General features: G+C 54.3%; 1 protein-coding gene across 1 annotated transcript; it reads right to left on the bottom strand.

Moving 5' to 3' along the window:
- Positions 1-11,972: 11,972 nt before the first annotated feature.
- On the bottom strand, positions 11,973-16,088 carry LOC117804087. The gene is made up of 4 exons (XM_034669589.1): positions 15,949-16,088; positions 14,975-15,164; positions 14,643-14,791; positions 11,973-12,588 (listed from the first exon to the last, which is right to left on the bottom strand). The coding sequence occupies exons 1-4, from the start codon at positions 16,086-16,088 to the stop codon at positions 12,000-12,002; spliced, it is 1,068 nt and encodes a 355-aa protein (XP_034525480.1). The 3' UTR covers positions 11,973-11,999.
- Between the last annotated feature and the right edge of the window lie 1,446 nt (positions 16,089-17,534).

The raw sequence follows: 17,534 nt of genomic DNA, 5'->3' as shown, positions 1-17,534 counted from the left end.
AGTGCAGGGAGGCCACGATGGGCTCTGGAGAAAGTATATTGTTACATCCGGGGCTCAGGCTGTGAGTTCAATGTGCATGTACCCACGGTCTATATTAAACAATGTGTCTTTAAGCACAGGTTCTGGGAAAACAGGTTACGTATTGATCAGCTGATGAAAATGCTGTGATCAGGGCTCGCAGGAATCTAAGCCCACATGCCCCCGGGGGACACGCTTCAGCGCTTGCTAATTCAGGGTTCGAGGTGACTTCCTCAGCTCAGCTACAGGAGTAACGAGAATGGGCTGCGTCTTTAACATACACGGGATGGATAGTTCCTTACACTTCTTATCATGTAGGAAATGAGCACAGAGGGCAATATCAGAGCCAAGGATGGAAATAAGCAATTCCTAATGATGAATTAAAAATTTATTTTCTTTTTATAGTGATTAGTCCAGCTCCTCCCAGGAGTGAAATGCTTACGCAGCACCGCATGCCGAGACACAGAGAGGAGGAAGATATTGTTTCAATGGAGGGATAAGGCTGGGGAGACCCAGGGGCCCATGTGGGACAGTGTGCCATCCACATGCCCCGAGCTTGGGCCAGTAAAGTAATGCTCCTTGGGCTTACACACACAGACTTGAAAATCGAGGAGACGAGATCTGCAGATATAATGATTGTGCTGGCTTGCAGGAAACCCCTGGCTAGCCGGAATATTCCGTCCTGATAAATTTCAGTTCTCATTTTCCATCTTCTAAAGCCATGCTTCTCAAACCTTAGTGTGCAGACAAGTACCCCCAGGGATCTGGTGAGCAGGAAGATTCTGATTCAGGACCACCCCCGCCCCGGGGAGGCTGAGGTCCTGAACTCCCCACGAGCTCCACTGAAGCCAGTGCTGACACCAGCAAACCCCCTCTCCACTGAAGTGTACGCGGACTGCATTTTCTCTCACTTGCACCCAAAAGATCCCAACTACAACATCCAGGGACATGAGCTGGTTCTTTCCCACCCCCAGTGCGGCCTCTGGTCCTGTGCCTTTCCTCAAGGCTCTGCTTACAAGGCTCACAGCCCCTCCTCCAAGAAGCCTTCTCTGCCTGCCTGCTTCCTGCCCTCCCCTGCAGGCCCCAGGGCAGTGGTTCTCAACGTTCACTGCAGACAGAATCACCTGGGATGAAACCACCTAATGCCCAGGCCACACCCCAGGCCGATCAAACCAGATTTCTATGGGTGGGACCTAACACCCCTTACTTAAGAACCAGGTCATAGGTGTGTGCTTTGTCTAATATTTATAAAGTTTCAGTAGCATCTGACTGGCTTTCCAAACCTGTTGGAAAAGTTCAGTATGGAAGTTCACCACACCAAAGATCATTCTGCCTTAAAACAGAAGGAGGATCTGACACATGGTGCAACATGGTTTCCTGCATCCTTGAACCCAGCACCGTGGCCAGAGAAACAGGATATCATCCTTGGCCACACCCGGGTCACATAACATATCCCCCCTTCTGAAGCCCAAGCTGAGTGCTCACGACTGAGAGGTAAGTGATCTGTCTCCAGGGGGAGTTACTGTGCGGCGGGAGCCCACAGCACTGCCCCCCCCCCGCCCTGACCAGTGGCAGTTTGGGGGCCACACCAGACTGCCCAGACCGCTGCCAACTGGACAGCCACTGGGGTTNGGGGGTGGGGGGGGGGGTCCTGTCTCCTGCAGGCCCTGCCTCTCCGCTGCTCTAAATACAGAGCTCGAGCTATGAAGGGTCCACACTGAAACTTTAAAAGTGTTCATTGGTCACTGAATAGGCCAGCGTCGTTTAAAAACCACCATGAGGGACGCCTGGGTGGCTCAGTCAGTGAAGCTCTGCCTTCAGCTCAGGTCATGATCTCAGGGTCCTGGGATCGAGTCCCACATGGGGCTCCCCACTCAGCGGGAAGTCTGCTTAAGTATTCCCTTTCCCCCTACCTGCTTGTGCACACGCTCTAAATAAATAAATAAATAAATAAATAAATAAATCTTTTAAAAACAAAATAAATAAACACCAGCATGAAATTATTAGCAAAACAAACGTGCTTGGATAGAATTCGACTTTGGCTAAAGAGCCTTCAAAATCTGGCTCCACGGTGGGAGCGTGCAGATCTCCATGGGGTACAGTCAACACTCGCTCCACATCCCCCCCACCCACCCCTCCCAGTCACCTGAAGAGTCATGAATCATCCTCATGCCTGGACCTACCCCGTCCCACCACCCAGATCCTTACAGGATCCAGCAGTTGTGTCAACAAATGGCTCAGCACCAGAGAAAATCTAACACTAGCCTGGAAATGTCACTTCTCTAACGTACCTTGGCTAATTCACAGTTAATTTCACCTAAGCCCACCTCTTGTACACGTAGGTCCAGAGGAAGTTAGCGTTCAGGTAACACACCTGGATGATGACCGTGAGCAAAGAGGTCACATGTTCATCTTGCCAGAAGGTCAGGAGCTAAAGGATGAGGACGTCTTGGCTGATGTCAGCACGCTGAAGGACGTTTGACACACCTTTGGCGTCTGACTTCCTCACTGAAAAGACACAGAAGCTTTGGTCAGAAGTGTGACAAGTAGATAGAGGACCTGACCGTTGTCTAAAAGCCCAGTGAGAATGACTTTTTAAGATACTATTTCCTACAGTAAACATGTCTGATCCAAATGTTCTGTTATTCACCGTTATTTAACTGCTGTTTGCATTTTCAATATGCTGAGAGCCAGTGTGCCAGCGTTCTGATCTTTAGCAGTTTTCCAAAATAAACATTCTATTTTGGAATCAGTTTAGTTTTACAGAGAAGTTGCAAAGATAGTACAGCGAGCCCCGAATACCCCTCACCCGGTCTCCCCCTTGCAAACGTCCTCTGTACTCGCAGCGTTTTGTCACTACGGAGAGGCTGGTAGTGGCGCGTTACTACTAACCAAATTCCAGGCTTGACTTGGATTTCACCAGCTTTCCCGTTAATGTCCTCTTTGTGTCCCTGGAGCCTGCCCAGGGACCACACTGCACTCGCTGGTCAGGCCCCCTGGCCTCCTCTGGCCTCCAGTCCCTCCCTGTGTTTCTTGACCCTGACAGTCTCAGGAAGGATTGGCTGGGTGTCCTGTCGAATGCCCCCAGTCTGGGTTTGTCTGGTGTTTTGCTGTGATTGCACCAGGGTTATGGGTTTTGGGGGATAACCTCATCGAGGTGAGGTGCCCTCTCACCACATCATAGCAGGGGCACCTGACGTCCATCCAAGTCATTCACCTTGATCACCAGGTCAAGGTGAATCTGCCAGTTTTCTCAGCTGTAAAGTTACTTTATTCTTCCTCTCCAGACACTTTTTAAGATTTTATTTTATTTTATTTTATTTTATTTTATTTTATTTTATTTTATTTTATTATTTACGGAGTGTGAGCAGCAGAGGAGAAAAGGGAGATGGAGAGAGAGAATTCCCAGAAGACTGCATGGTGAGCACGGAGCCCCACGCGGGACTTGATCCCACAACCCTGAGCTCGTGACCTGAGCCGAAACCAAGAGTCAGATGCTTAACCAACTGTGCCACCCAGGCACCCCCAGAATAGTCATTTTTACCTTGTGTGTATTTTATCACCGTTTTTTTAAAGGCAGAGAAGGGGCTAATGAACTTGTCATGGATTACTGACCGATCGTAGGAGATTGGTTGGATTGCCTATGCTTTGCCTCCACAATGGAGCACAGTGTAGTCTCAAAAAACAATGAGGACGCTCACTATGAACAGATATGGGGTCGTTTCCAAGACACGTTAAGTGATAAAAGCAAAGTACGAAAGAGCACATAGAGTCTGCTACCTTTTGCCTAAGGAAGAAGAGATAAGAAAACGTGCGTGTGTGCACGTACACACATGCTTGCCTTTGCACAGAGAAACACAAGGAGATAAACCAGAAAACAACGAGGTTGGGATCTACAAGAGACGGGGGACGGGGGTGCGTCTCAGCTGTTCATGCAATTTCAAGTGTTTGAAGCACCGTCTACATACTTAGACAAGGATGGGAAGATTAAAACCCTGAAACTAAAGAAAACTGAAACAAATTAATCCAACTGCACTGTGAATGGCTGTCATCGCCCCACTGAAGGGGTTGAGAAGAACTCCAGGCACTCACGAATCCAGGATTTCACTACCTGTGCACTCTGTCTTGGTGGGGCAGGGCGGCAGGTGGGCAGCGCAGCAGGAAACTACAAAAAAATCCTGAACTCTACCAGATTTGTTGTTTGTCATAGTAGAAACTGTTTAGCAGCTCTGAAGCTATTTTAGGTCCATGATAGGACTGAGCAAATAAAGGTGTTGATGGTGTTGGGAGCAGACTACGAATATGTCGTGCAGGACAGGGGGGAAGAGGAGCTATCAGTGTGGACACATGACCTCCAAGACAGGCACATGTGTGAATGCCAGCATTTGTGTGCATGTATGTGTCTGTACGCACGTGGATGTGTGTGTGCACACGTGTTTATTTTCTAGCTCTGTCTGCTGAAAGAATCTCAAAGCAAAGACACCCCAGCAAGAATGAGCACACCCAGCACCCAGATCTTGGCCCCTAACACCCTTCCTCACTAACAGAAACCAAGGCTCCCAGGAAAAATGGCTGATTTTTCCAGGACTGGGGCAGAAAAGGCCAAGAGGAGCCTGAAATGCCTTCATATACCAAAAAACAGGGAAGTACTCCAAAAAAGATGATGGGGACAGGCCTAAAGGATGCAAGGGTCAGTTTGACAGGGCTCCCACTGATCACATGGGACAATTTGAACACAGAGACAATTAAGAAATTGTAATGAATTTACTTTTAAAAAATCAGGAGTCCACATCAAAAATAAATACATAAATAAATAAATGGGGCAGAAAGGAGGGTTGCTGCTTACAGTAGGATGCCAACTGCCAGCCGGTATGGGTGGAGGAATGCTGATTTGGAAAATTACCATACTGCAACCACCATAGAAAGGTTGGTAAAGGCAAGAATCATTAATGGATGTCAAATTTAGTGGGGTAGTTGCACACAGAAAAGGTTATTTGCATGGCCATCTGCCCACAGATTACTTATCGGTCACAAGGGGAAAAATTGCAACTCTACCAGGGTCCTGTGGTCGGAATCACATCTCCGGCGAGGGGCAGTTGGCGTCATGGGCCTCCACACGTGACACCCTGCAAAGGCCACTTACAAAGAATTCTGACTGGCGACGAGTGACTGAATCGAACCACGAGGAAATATCAGAAGACCCTCAATGGGAAACATTCTATTTCTTCTCATGGGGGTGGGGCTGTAGTCTATGAAAATGTCAACGTCTCAGAAGACAAGCAGAGCAGAGGAGCTGCTCCAATTAAAATGAATCAAAGAGAAACAACGACTATAAGCCATGAGACTGGGGACAGGGAAAGAGGTTAGAAAGGACAGAATTGGACCAAATAACGTTTCTAAAACAGGTCTTGATCAAACTGAAGATAGCATTGATGTGTTCGCAATCCATCATGCCTTACTGCGACCGTGAAATTTGTGTTGCCCCCTCAGATCCCCCGAGACAGAAATGTCCTAAAATGACAGTCAGTTTGCTGCAGGATATGAAAGAACATAATAAAGGCCAAAACTTGAAAAGTGATTTTTATCTGCCTTGGGTTCATAATACTTGGGTCTGGAAAGGAGCTATGAAACGTGGTACAATTTCAGTGAGGTTTGCCCAAATTTGCTGGGCTTCCTTCTTAGTTTACAGATTGATGCCCCCTCTTGGAGCAGGAAAATTACTCTTGACGTTCCCTGACTAGCAGACTTTGGGTCTTAACGGAATAAATGTGTGTGCTCAATGTCAACTTTACTGATGATTTAAGGGGACGACCAAAACCCAAAGGTGCTTCACCTTATAGAAGAACTAAGGCTCTTCACCAGCACTTTGCCTTCTGTGTTTATTATTCAAAATTTTATTTCCACCTTGATTAAATAGGTAACCAAAGACTGGTTCCCAGGAGCTCGTGATCCTATCTTAAGTGTCTGAATCTCCACTGACAACTTTATTTTTGCTTTCCCAAAATTGGATCCTAAATGCAGAAAAAACAAAAAAACAAAATAAAACCCTCAGAATATCTTTTTCATGAAACACCATCTCTAGGATTTTCCCCGCAGATCCCTCTGAAAGCCACAAAGGTTTGTTCTCTCTCCTATAAAAACGGGTGCTAGACAGTTAGGTTCGTGCTTGCATTGACAGCGTGAGGGCTACAGGAAAGAGTAGCGGGGTCAAGGGGCACCTGGGTGGCACAGCGGTTAAGCCTCTGCCTTCGGCTCAGGGTGTGATCCCAGCGTCATGGGATCGAGCCCCACATCAGGCTCCTCCGCTATGAGCCTGCTTCTTCCTCTCCCACTCCCCCTGCTTGTGTTCCCTCTCTCACTGGCTGTCTCTCTCTATCTCTGTCAAATAAATAAATAAAATCTTTAAAAAAAAAAGAAAAGAAAAGAAAAAGAAATGCTGAGCTACTCGGGAGTCTCCCCTGGATCCTCTTTTTTATTTTTTTAATAAAGATTTTATTTATTTCTTTGAGAGAGTGCACGCAAGCCATGGGGGGCAGAGGCAGAGGGAGAATCCCAAGCAGACTCCCCACTGAGTGTAGATTCCCAACTCGGGGCTCAGTCTCATGACCCTGAGATCGTGACCTGAGCCAAAAACAGGAGATGGGTCCTCAACTGACTGAGCCCCTGCCCCCTGCATCCTCTTCAGTGCCCTGGCTTTCCATAATAGCTGTGAACATAGGTGAGCATACTGACCAAACCCCTTTATGAAATAACTCCCTCCTATTCCCTCTATTTCCCTGGGAGCACTGTGCCTGTTTGCCCACAAGGGAATTGAGTTACCAGCCACAATCTCAGGATGTTTAGTGGGCCTCAAACTTACTTGTCTAATTCGAACATTTTCTAGGCCAGAGATTCTCAATGGGAGATGTATGTCAGAGCTACCCATAAAATTTTATAAGAATAGAGATGTCCACCCCAGACTTATCCAATCTCTCTACTTGTTGGTAAAAAAAAAAAAATTATGTCCTAGAATAATTATATGTTCTATCTTGAGATTTTTTTCCTTTATAAAAATTATGTCCATCCCCAGTTACAAATCAGAGGTAATATTCAGTGCCTTAAGACAGGCTTAATGGTTAGCCTTAGAGACACTTTGTCTAAACAAATTTTTGGAATGGTTTTTATTACCTTGTGTTGTGTGCCCTGCAGACAAGCAGATTTCCTGGGAAGTTACCTTATTCTGATTATGAGCTCTCATCAGACCGTTCAGACCTGAAAACTCTCAGTAATGAAGTAACCAGAGCCGCTAAGTCCTGGCAGGCACAGACAGCCATGTCACCTGCTGGGGCGAGCTCTGAGCCCCGGGCCGGCACGCCTCCCACAGCCTCGGCCCCCAGGAAAAGGCCTAGAGGCTCTTTGGATCCTTGACGCTTCATAGAATAAACAGTTGGGAACAGACTTCTGAGCTCACACAGCTTTCAGAGCCGAGGTCCCACCAAACAGAACTTTTCACTTAGGACTAACAGGACTTGTGGGGAATGTTACTGTACGTGTTTGGGGTATGGTTGGTGTCTTGCTAATGTTCTATGTTCTGGCTACTCCAAGAAGCCCCCTCTCTTGTGAGGCCATCTGTAGTCCACAGCAATTTAGTAAAACTACTTTCAGAAGCTGAAGTTAAACATTTAAAAATGATACGATTTTCACTGAGCCCTGAGAATCCAGAAACTCTTACCTCTCGTGGCATTTAATGCATGGGTTCAAGAAGCATCTGTTTGACTTTTCACCAGACTGGAATTGGACACATCGATTGTGGGTCCAGTGGAGGGTCACACGGGAGACCACGTTCACTGAATCGGGTAGGACCAGTCACTTCAAGGAAGAAAAGTTGCTTTTGGTTATAAATCCACGGCCACCGAGCCCTCCCAGGGAAACAGCCCCAGGACCAGGCCTTAGGCGGACAAGGAAGGGCACTCCGGGCAGCCCGGGGAATCAGGAAATTTGGCAGACCTTGAGGAGCAAGCAATTTCCCCAAATTTGTAGGTGCTGCAGACAAGATAATGGGGCTTGGTTTTGATGCCTCCAGAAATGGAGGCGTCTGAAGGCCAGTCTGAGATTCCGGGCAGAGATGTCCAGCAACGCGGACTCAAGAGGGCCTGCGTGGTGAACGAACGCGCTGGCCACACCTGCGCAGGCAGCCATGCCAAACCTCAGGAGACCGTCCTACGCCGTGCCCAGGGGTCGTCTTTCCTGGGGATTATCCACCTGCTAGGCAGCAGGGAAGACAAGGGGACACACACAAAGGCTCCCACAAGTCCTCACCGAGACCCCGGGGTAGCTTCACTCTGTGGCTGATCCGCTCTGAACTCTGTGAAGCGTAGACAGATACTAATGCAAACTCCCTGCTTCTGCCAGCCGCCCACTACGGCCCGCCGTCTGTGAGGGGCCCCAGATGTCTCAGAGTCCTGGCCACACAGACGACGGAACACTCCAGAATTTCTCTGGGTTGCCCCAACACCCAGACCTTGTTTCTCCATGTGTCCACAGAGCCTTCCAGAACTAGACCCGAATCCAGAACAGCGTCTGACTCCTGTCCCTTTATCTCATGGAGAACCACAGACCATCGTTATGCTACCCCAGATTTTCTTCTCCAAAGTGTGTCCCTTCCCATCCTTTCATGAGCACTGAGGTGACCGAGGGCAGGGAGTAAAGATTACAGAGGACGAGGACTCTTCTATCACCTGTGAATGTGGGGAAAGCCATGCAGCCCCTCCGGGACTGGCTAACCAGCCTGCATGGCGAGGCGGGCTCTCCGCCCGCAGCAAGGCACGCAAGCACCGTGGGGTGGCATTCCTGTGCCGTCTGCCTGGTCAGCCGGCTCCTGCTTCAGCACAGAGTCCCAGAAGCCCCCGTCCACGGATCTCATCTTTGGGTCACAGGGCTGTTTTCCTGACCTTCGTGCACTGAGCGTTTAGCACGGGCCTTATACCATTTCCTGGTTCTCAGGAAACCTTTCCCTGCCCTGCCTCTGGGGAAGGGAGCTCCTTGGCGACCAGGGCCATGTCCTCGGGTGCCAGGAGCAGGGCCCACCTCGGGTCTGCGCATGGTGGTGAGCACAGGGACGTGCAGGCGTCAGGTACCAGGGCCAGGAGCCTGCTATGTAGGCCTTCTGACGATGCAGGGGAGTGAGAACTACCTTCTCCACTCCACAGAGGAAGAAACAGAAGCCTAAAACAATGAGTGACTCAGGCAAGCACCCTCTGGGGGTGAGGAGAACGGCCACGGTCCCCAAAAGGCTGAAGGAGCAGAAGAGGGAGAGAGGGAGGATGGACCGCAATGATGGGAACTCGCCAGCTGGTTATTCTCCACCCGGAAGTGGTATTGCTTCTTCTGAACTACAAAACATTCTCTCTGCAAATTCCCAGTGACGCAGAAACATGACACCCACTACCACGGCCACCAGCCACACGTGGCTTGCAAGCCTTGGAAACGTGGCTGATCTGGGAGGTGCTATAGAAGTTACATCGGTTTTCAGAGACTTGGAATAAGAAGCAAGGGTATAAAATACCTCACTGATAACGCGTATAGTGGTAGTATTTTGGATAGAGTGAGTTCAATCCATCATTAACCCTCCTCTCACCTGTCTCTTTATTCGCCGTGTGGTTGGGAACACTCTTGCTCCATCAGATGCCAGGGCTGCTCCAGAGACGTGAATGAGGTTTGTGTTCATCTCGGTGTCTTGCTAATAATGTCTGTAAGAGGGGACACGGCAGGTCCTGTGTGAGATTCTGGCCTCCTCACGCTGGCCACCCAGCCACCCAGCCAGCCAGCAGATATGCCGAGAGCCTCCTCTGCACGGCACTTTCTGGGACATGTGGGGGGGGGGGCAAGATGCCCCGCACCCCGGGGTTCAAAACCTCATGGGGATGGGTCTTGTGGTGGGCGCAGTAATGGGCCCCCAAAGATGTCCATGCCCTGATCCCCCAAGAGGTGACTACGTTAGGTTACAGGGCAAGAGGGGCTTAAGGGCTCCAGTCGGCTGAGATCATAATAAGATGACCTGAAGCCCCTTGGCCCCCGTTCCCCACTCACCCGACTTGCCTGAGAGGATCTTGAGGCCACCTCCTCGGACTCTCCCCACCCATGGGCAGGGGACACAGCTGCTCCCGTCCCAGCAGTGATAACGAATTCAGAAACTATCCCAGGCCCTCCTCTGAGAGCCTCTCAAAGAGGGCCTCCCATCTGCTCTAACCACACGCAAGAGCTCTCGTCCCCTAACTTTCAGAGCTTCCTTTGAAGTCTGCAGGCGAGAATCCGCACACCCACGTACCCATGTTCAGTTCATCCTGCTACACATGGTCCCCATCCTCCGGCCTTGCATTTGGGCCGCCCTGACCACGGAGAACCAGCACCCCTCCTGGCCCCTCCCTCCCAGCCTGAGCCAAAAGCTTAATTCACACAGACACAATTAACCAACGCCAAATGCCCCACAGTCTGTACCAAGTGCTGACTAAACAGCACACCCTGTTGGAGAACATTCTGGAGGTTCCGGGACCCGCGAGTCTTTGGGGGCTTGAGCAAAAAGCTCTGCCGAGTGTCTCCCATACACGGGTCACCCGCACAGAGCTTCACTGAGCACAGACTCCGGGGGGGTGGAAGCCGAGCCCACGACCCCTGCCCCCTGCGGCTGCCTGGGAGCCGGGTCCTGCCAGGACTGAGGGCCCCGGCCTGCACTGCCGGCATCGGATGGGCCGTCTCGGAAACTTCTGGAGTGAGGGACCCCTCTCAGAGGCTGCGCTAGCAGCTGAGGGGCCCTGCCCGCTAGGCCAGGGAAGCAGGAAAACTGTCCCCCCCCAGAGGGCTGGTGGCTGGGACTGTGGGAGCCTGATCTCCCATGGGTGCAAACCAGGCCCTGCCCTGTGGAGCAGGGGGTCGGTGAACACCATCCCTCAGTCTCCCGGCTCGGCCTTCGGGGTGAATTTCTGGATACTGTCCTTGGAAGCTGCCCAGCGGGTACCACAGCAAGGTCGGAACGAAGCAGATGTCAGCAGCGAGGGGCACCCGCTCAGCTCTCCGCGTGCACAACCCAGGTGCACACAACGCGGACACTGTGGTGAGCACACTCAGAAAGGCCCGGAACCGACCTCTACAAGGGTCCCCGAAGGTGCAGACAGGGCTGAGGGCCCATGTGTCGGAGGGGACTGGCAGCCCGCGGGGGAGGCTGCGTCTCTGCTGCGCGGCTGTAATCGGTTTCCCAGCCAGCCACCCCTCTTTATGACCGGCACACTGTCCTCTTGACAAAGTGACACGCTGGTGGCAGCGACGTCGGTCTGACGACTCGGGTGCCTTTCGATCTAACCGTAAAGTCACATTAGTGAGCAGAACCTAAGCCGGGAGCAGGGCCCTGGGTCATTTCTCTCACGGGGGCATCTGCACAGAGTGGCTTCTTGGAACTGCTCACGCCATTGTGTGCCCTTGACGTGTGCATGCAGTGACATTCTCCCTGGGTCCGCTAACTCCCATGCACGTCAGGCAGATGCCGCCGGAGTGATTCCGCAAAGGAGGGGAAATGGTTGCTCAAAGAACTTCCGGAATTCAAAGCAAACGCTCGGGGCAGCAACAGACGCCAAGGTTAGCGAGGAACCGTTCAGGCGACACAGGACACGGGCATGACACCAAGTTGTCTCCCCGAATATTCGTGAGTGACAAAGAACAGAGCAGTGACTCCCGGTGGCAGAGACATTCCAACGGCCTGAACCTCCGATGGGACGCACAGAAGGGTTCTTCCCCCTGATCCTGACCTTGATCTGGTCAGAAGGACTCCTCCGACAAACCCAGGCGGACGTTCTACAGACCCCGCGCACAGCGCTCGGAAACGGAGAGACCGACGAACTGTCTCAGACCGGACACCGAGGGGCCGGGACAACTCACCTGGACGCGGGGCCGCCGCGCGAGGGCCTTCAGAGGAGGAGCGGGCGCCCTCGGGCCGGAGCCCGCGGCTGCGTTCACAGTGCGGTCCGGTGCCGCCGTGGCGCTCGGCGCCCGCTGTCCGCGAGGAGACACAGCCCGTCACAGCGAACACGGGCCGACCGAACTGTCTCTGGATTCGTCTGTGAGGCGACAGGCCGCCGCCGGGCTCCACCGTAAGTCGGGGTCGGTGTGTGGACGGTCTCCCGCGCGGGCGCTGACAGGAGCATTTTTGTCAGCAGAGCCAAACCATCGATTTTCTGCCCAGCCGTCCACGGCCGAACGGCGGCGTCGCCGGAGTGAGAGGGACGCCCCGAGCCCCGCACTGTCCCCCAGGCGCAGACACGTTTTCTTCCTGGTGAGTCACCTTTGACAGAGGTTAACTTCCGGGGCAGAGAGGGAGCCGCACTGGGGCCGAAGGAACGCGTCTCTGGGCTCCGAGCCCCAGCAGCAAGAGCGCCGTCCCAGGGAGAGCCCGGGTCCGTTGGCAGCTGCGGGCGCGGCCCCCGTGGCGCTCGGCTGGCAAACGCGAGCGTCCTCCGGCCTGACGGGGAACCGCGGCTTCTCGCCCTGAGATTCTCCTGGTCGCGCACAGTGGGGTGTTCCGAACCGCCTTTAAAACCGGACCTGCGTGTGCGTGCAGGGAAGAAAACGGTGGTGTTCCCGGGGAGAGAATTTACAGAGCGGCGTTTGTGACACGTGCAGCCACCCCGGCCGCCGCTGCGGTCTGGGCCCTGGGCCGGGCCACCCGCCATGTGTGCACAGGTGAAGACAACTCAGAAAACGGAGTCAGCTGAGGCGTTCAGAGGAGGGGAGAGGAGCGAGATGGTTCCGGGGAGCTCCGCGCCCTGGGCGTCTGCACGGTGGAACCGCGGCCCGTGTTCACACGTGGATCCTGCTGGTGACATCGGTCGTCCTCCCCCAGGATCCGACCATAGAAAGTTTGGCCCCCACCACGCAGGATCCCAGGCGCCTTCGGTGTAAGGCCTCAAATTAAGAACCGGTATTACACACTGCTCTGACATCTGACCCCAGGCAGGCCTGGAAGGGCCTAACTGCAAGCCCCTCCCCGCTGCGTACCCGGCTGGCGTGGAAGGGATCGTCCTTATCAGACCGAGCACAGCTCCCACCTGTCCCTGAGCAGTGGGCTTCGGGTCCCCTGCCGGCCCATGAGACGCAGCACGTCCTCCCAGGGGAACCGGGGGGCACCTTGCCACCCCCGCTCCTACAGCCTGCCGCCCGCAGCCCCTGCTGGCTCACTGTCCCCGAGCACCAGGCCCGTGGCCCCGCGTGGCCTCGGGCCGCTAGGACACAGGATGGTAAACGGCCGTCAGTCTCACCTGCAGTACCGGGAGCCGAGTGACCACCGTCCCCAAAGCCGAGGGCAGGCGTGCCTCCATCCCCAACGGGGTGAATGGGAAGTAGCTAAGACAGGCCACCAGTCCCTAAACCCATCTGACCCTGGGGTTCTCAGCCGGGGCCCTCGGGCCACACCGAGCCTGTCACAGGACTAGAAACGTCCCCAGAAAAGATTCCGGGGCCGCACACAAACCCTCACGGCTGCTCCGCCATTGTCTCCCAGCTCCGGGGGGCCGTCAGGACTGGCACGTCCTCCCCTGCCCTCCCTGTCCTCCAGAGCCCAGGCTCTGTTGTGCGGACGGGGGCTCCTGAGGACCTGGCATCTTAAAGCCCTTGTGTTTAGCACGGGTCAGGGAGTAAATGTTCATTTCTGGCTGGGATTAACACTGAGCTTATGATAGTTAATAAAAACCAGACCGCACCCCACGGAGTCTCACCCAGAGTGGCACCAGCCTTCCCAACACTTCTGGGGAGGAGTGGCAGGGTAGGTGACCTGGGCGAGCCACCCACCCACTTGGGCCCACGGGCAGGAGCCATTGGTGCTGACGGAACCACCATCCTTTAGCTTCCGGATCCTTCTCTACACCTCACCGTAGACAGTGAAGGCGGCATGAACCTCGTCTGAGCCTGGCTCCTTGCTTCCTGAACATTCTTCCTGGCTGGCCCACCCTGTTGTATTAGTTTCCAACGCTGCGTAACAAACGAGCACAAATTCAGCAGTTTGGCACAGCACCCGAGTATGGCCTCACTGTGTCTGTGAGTCGGAAGCCCCGAGTTCCCCATCCAGGTGTTGGCCAGGATAGCGTCTGAGGTCCCCAGGATCCTCCCAAGTTGCGTGGTTGTTGACAGAATTCACTTCCTTGCATTTGTAAGACTGAAGTCCCTGGTTTTTTGCTCGCTGGGCCAGGACCGCTCTCAGCTCTGAGAGGCAGCCTGTGGTCCCCCCACCGGGGCCCCCACAGCCGCTCACAGCACACTGTCAGCTTTCCGCCAGGCCAGCAAGGGGGTCGCTGTGACTTCTGCCCCTGCCTTCCTGACCCCCTGTTAGGGACTACGTGTGCCCCCCAAAAATCACATGTTGAAACACCAAGGCCCCAGGTGATGGCCACACCTGTCCAGCCCAGGTACGGCTCTGAGGGGTGTCCACATGAACCCCTCCCACTGCAGCTCGGGCATCACGGCTCAGCTGTGAGCAGGTGAACCGAGATGTGCATGCTCCCATCACACACGGCCTGACACAGCCTCGGTTTACCCACCTGGAAAATGGGGTTAATAACACAGCTACCTGGTGGAGAAACAGAATAACACTGATGAGCGCCTACCTGGTGAGAGCCCTGCGCTGAGTTCTCACACGTTCTTCTGGGCACAGGAAACGCCAGAGGGCATTATCATCATTGACCTCTGCCTCCTTTCCTTCTTCGTCCCTGGACTTCTGGGCTCCTCCGGGCACATCACACCAGGCAGTGGACTGCTGAGGCACAATGGCAGCCCGGTTTCTTTCTTCTTGCTCTTCCGGGCCTGCCTGCGATCTGCACCCCGGCAATGCTCCCTCCCAGCCTGTGTGTCTCTCTACTTTGCCCCCCGCAGGACCAGCCAGAGACGGAAGCACTAGCCGCCCCCCACTGTCCATCCTGTGTATAAGGGGGCTCCTCACCCCCCTCCTCAACCCAATCCAGACAGTTTCCAGACACTTCTCCTGAACAGAGTGGTGTGGCTGGCAGACGACTCGCCCCTGCAGGGTCACTCCCTCTCCCATCCTCTCGTGGAACGCGAGCTTGCTGTTCGGAGCTTGGCCGAAGGCTATGTCTCCAGACGGGCTCTCCACAGATGCCTGGTCCTCCCTCCTGGAAGCCAAAAGAAGACGACAGGGTCTGACCTGTGGGTGGCTGTCGATCTCCGGCACTCGGGGCCACCGCGGGGGGCCGGGAGCAGAGAGGCAGTGAGAACAAGATCTCCGATTGTTCGCTGCCCAGGGTCAACTTGCCTCTTCATCAGGATCCTTGAGTAGGAAATCCTCCTGGCAACAGTTCTGCGTTCACTGTCTTGGTTGACTGACTTTTCATACAGCTCTTCTGGCAAAAAGCACATGCAATGTGGCTCAGACAAAGCAGTATAAAACATCGCTCAGCCTCAAAGCCAGGAGCTTGGCTCTGAGGGACAGCAGAGTCCTCAGCCTCTTGTGCCTGGAAATTTGGGCAGTGCCCGTGCTGGGGGTCGAGTTAGAGGACGCTCACCATTTCTGAAGGTGGGGCCAGACGTCCCAGGGGAGAAGGGCTCAAGGGCAGGGTCGTCACCAAAGGCTGGGTGGCCAACAGGGGGGCGGGCATCTGGAGGGTCTCCTGAGCACTGATGGCCTGCTGTCATTGGAGTCCCCCTCAAGCCAGACCGTCAGGGATTCCCGGCCAGGCCCTGCCCACAGCCTGTCTGGAGATGCAGGCCTGACCCCCTTGTCCAGAGGGCGGCCCTGCTTCTGAACCCCAGCACACGGCTCCAGGAGTCAACACAGGCCGTGCCCAGCACACCCACCCTCAACCCTACCTGGGTTTTCAAGCAAACCTCCTCTACCCAAGCCAGCTTGTCCGGTGCAGGCTGTGCCCCAGATTATTCCACAAGAACCCCCACACTCACCAGCTGTCCTGAGAGCAGCCCGGGGTCTTCCGGGGTGCACGGGAGGTGAGATGGGCAAGGCCAGCCCCTGCCAGCTTGGCCTCCCCAAGCAAGGGGCCAAGGAGGGGCTGCTGCCAGGGGGCCCTGGGCCGCAAACACATGCCCAGCCCAGGTCCCTGGCTGCAGAGCCGCCCCTCGCCCCTCACAGGGGGAAACCTCATTGTTGTGCCCCTGAAAGTCCCTCCGGTTTCATCCGTGGTGGGCACTCCTCAATGAACCCTTCATGTCCTGGGAGAATTAATAACCCATCCCGATATGCCAGAGTTTTCTACGGAAGTCCTTTTTTAAAAAAATAGAGATGAAGTTCACGTTTAAGGAGATCACCACGTTAGAGTGAACAATCTGGTGGCATGTGGTACCTTCACAGTGCTGTGTGACCAGCACCCCTATCTAGTTCCTAAGCGTGTTCACCACCCCCAAAGGGAAACCTGTGCCCATCCCTCCCTGGGCCCTGGTGACCACCACTCTGCTCTCTGTCTCTGTGGATTCCCCGTCCTGGACGTTTCACATCAAGGCAATCACACGACAAGTGGCCTTTTGTGTTGCCAAGATGTGTTCACTCTGTGGTGCGCATCAGAGCTTCAGCCCTTTCCGTGGCTGAAGAAAAGCCCAGTGCACAGGGGGACCACGTTCTGTGTATCCGTTCTTCTGTGGATGGACGCTAGGTGGTTTTCGCTCTTGTGAGTCCTGCGGCCGTGGACGTCGTGCGCGTTCTCATCAGTACACGGGTCTATAAACCTTCCAGGTACACACATGAAGGGCCTGCTTCACACTCGTGGTTTTTCTTAAGCAGCCCTCCGTCCCCTGACCACTGCCCGCCCGCCTCGTACCTGCAGGGCCCTGCTGCCCCCTTCCACCACACGGCTGGGCTCCTGCAGGCTGCAGGCAGACACGTAGGAAACAGAGAAAGAGTGACTTTGGAACCAGAGAGCCCAGGGAGGAGCACGAAGGACCGGGGGCCACAGGAGCTGGGGACTTCCTGCTAGAGCGCCCCCCCCCACTCCGCCCTGGCCTCACAAGGGCTGAGAGGGACAGGACGGAGTCGTCGGGTCCTGAGGCCCTGTCCCTCCGTTCCAGCCTCCTCCTGGCTGCCAACCTGCCCTCTGGCCTGGGTTTTTCCCCCAAGGACAGAGCCTTCAGGAGTCAGCCCTGGCCAATTTAAGAGAAAACTTCTAGAAAGGGAGAGTCCCACAGAAATGGACCACAGGGTTCATGATGTCAGCAAATTCCCAGCCCCTTACTGCACAGCTTCCATTGGCACAAGGGGCTGCATGCTTTTCTGGGCCCGTCCTGGCGGCGATGTAGGGCGGGGCGTGGTCCTGCTCAGACCAGCGGCTCCTTAATACGAACAAGGAGCTCCCAGGAAAGAGGACATCTACAGTTTGGGAAGGGCCTCTGGATCTGGCTGAGAGGACGGGTCCCAGGAGCGTCCACTCTGCGATATGGAGACCAGCCACGGGGACCAGGCAGACCAGCCCTTTCCCCAAAGCACCCCTGCTCCTGGGGTGAAAGGGGCTTACAGGTTCTGGCCAGAATGGTACCCCTCC

This window comes from Ailuropoda melanoleuca, chromosome 10, assembly GCF_002007445.2.
Source record: "Ailuropoda melanoleuca isolate Jingjing chromosome 10, ASM200744v2, whole genome shotgun sequence".
NCBI lineage: Eukaryota > Metazoa > Chordata > Mammalia > Carnivora > Ursidae > Ailuropoda > Ailuropoda melanoleuca.
The sequence above is the reverse complement of the archived record's forward strand: the minus strand, read 5'-3'. Positions and strand labels throughout refer to the sequence as shown.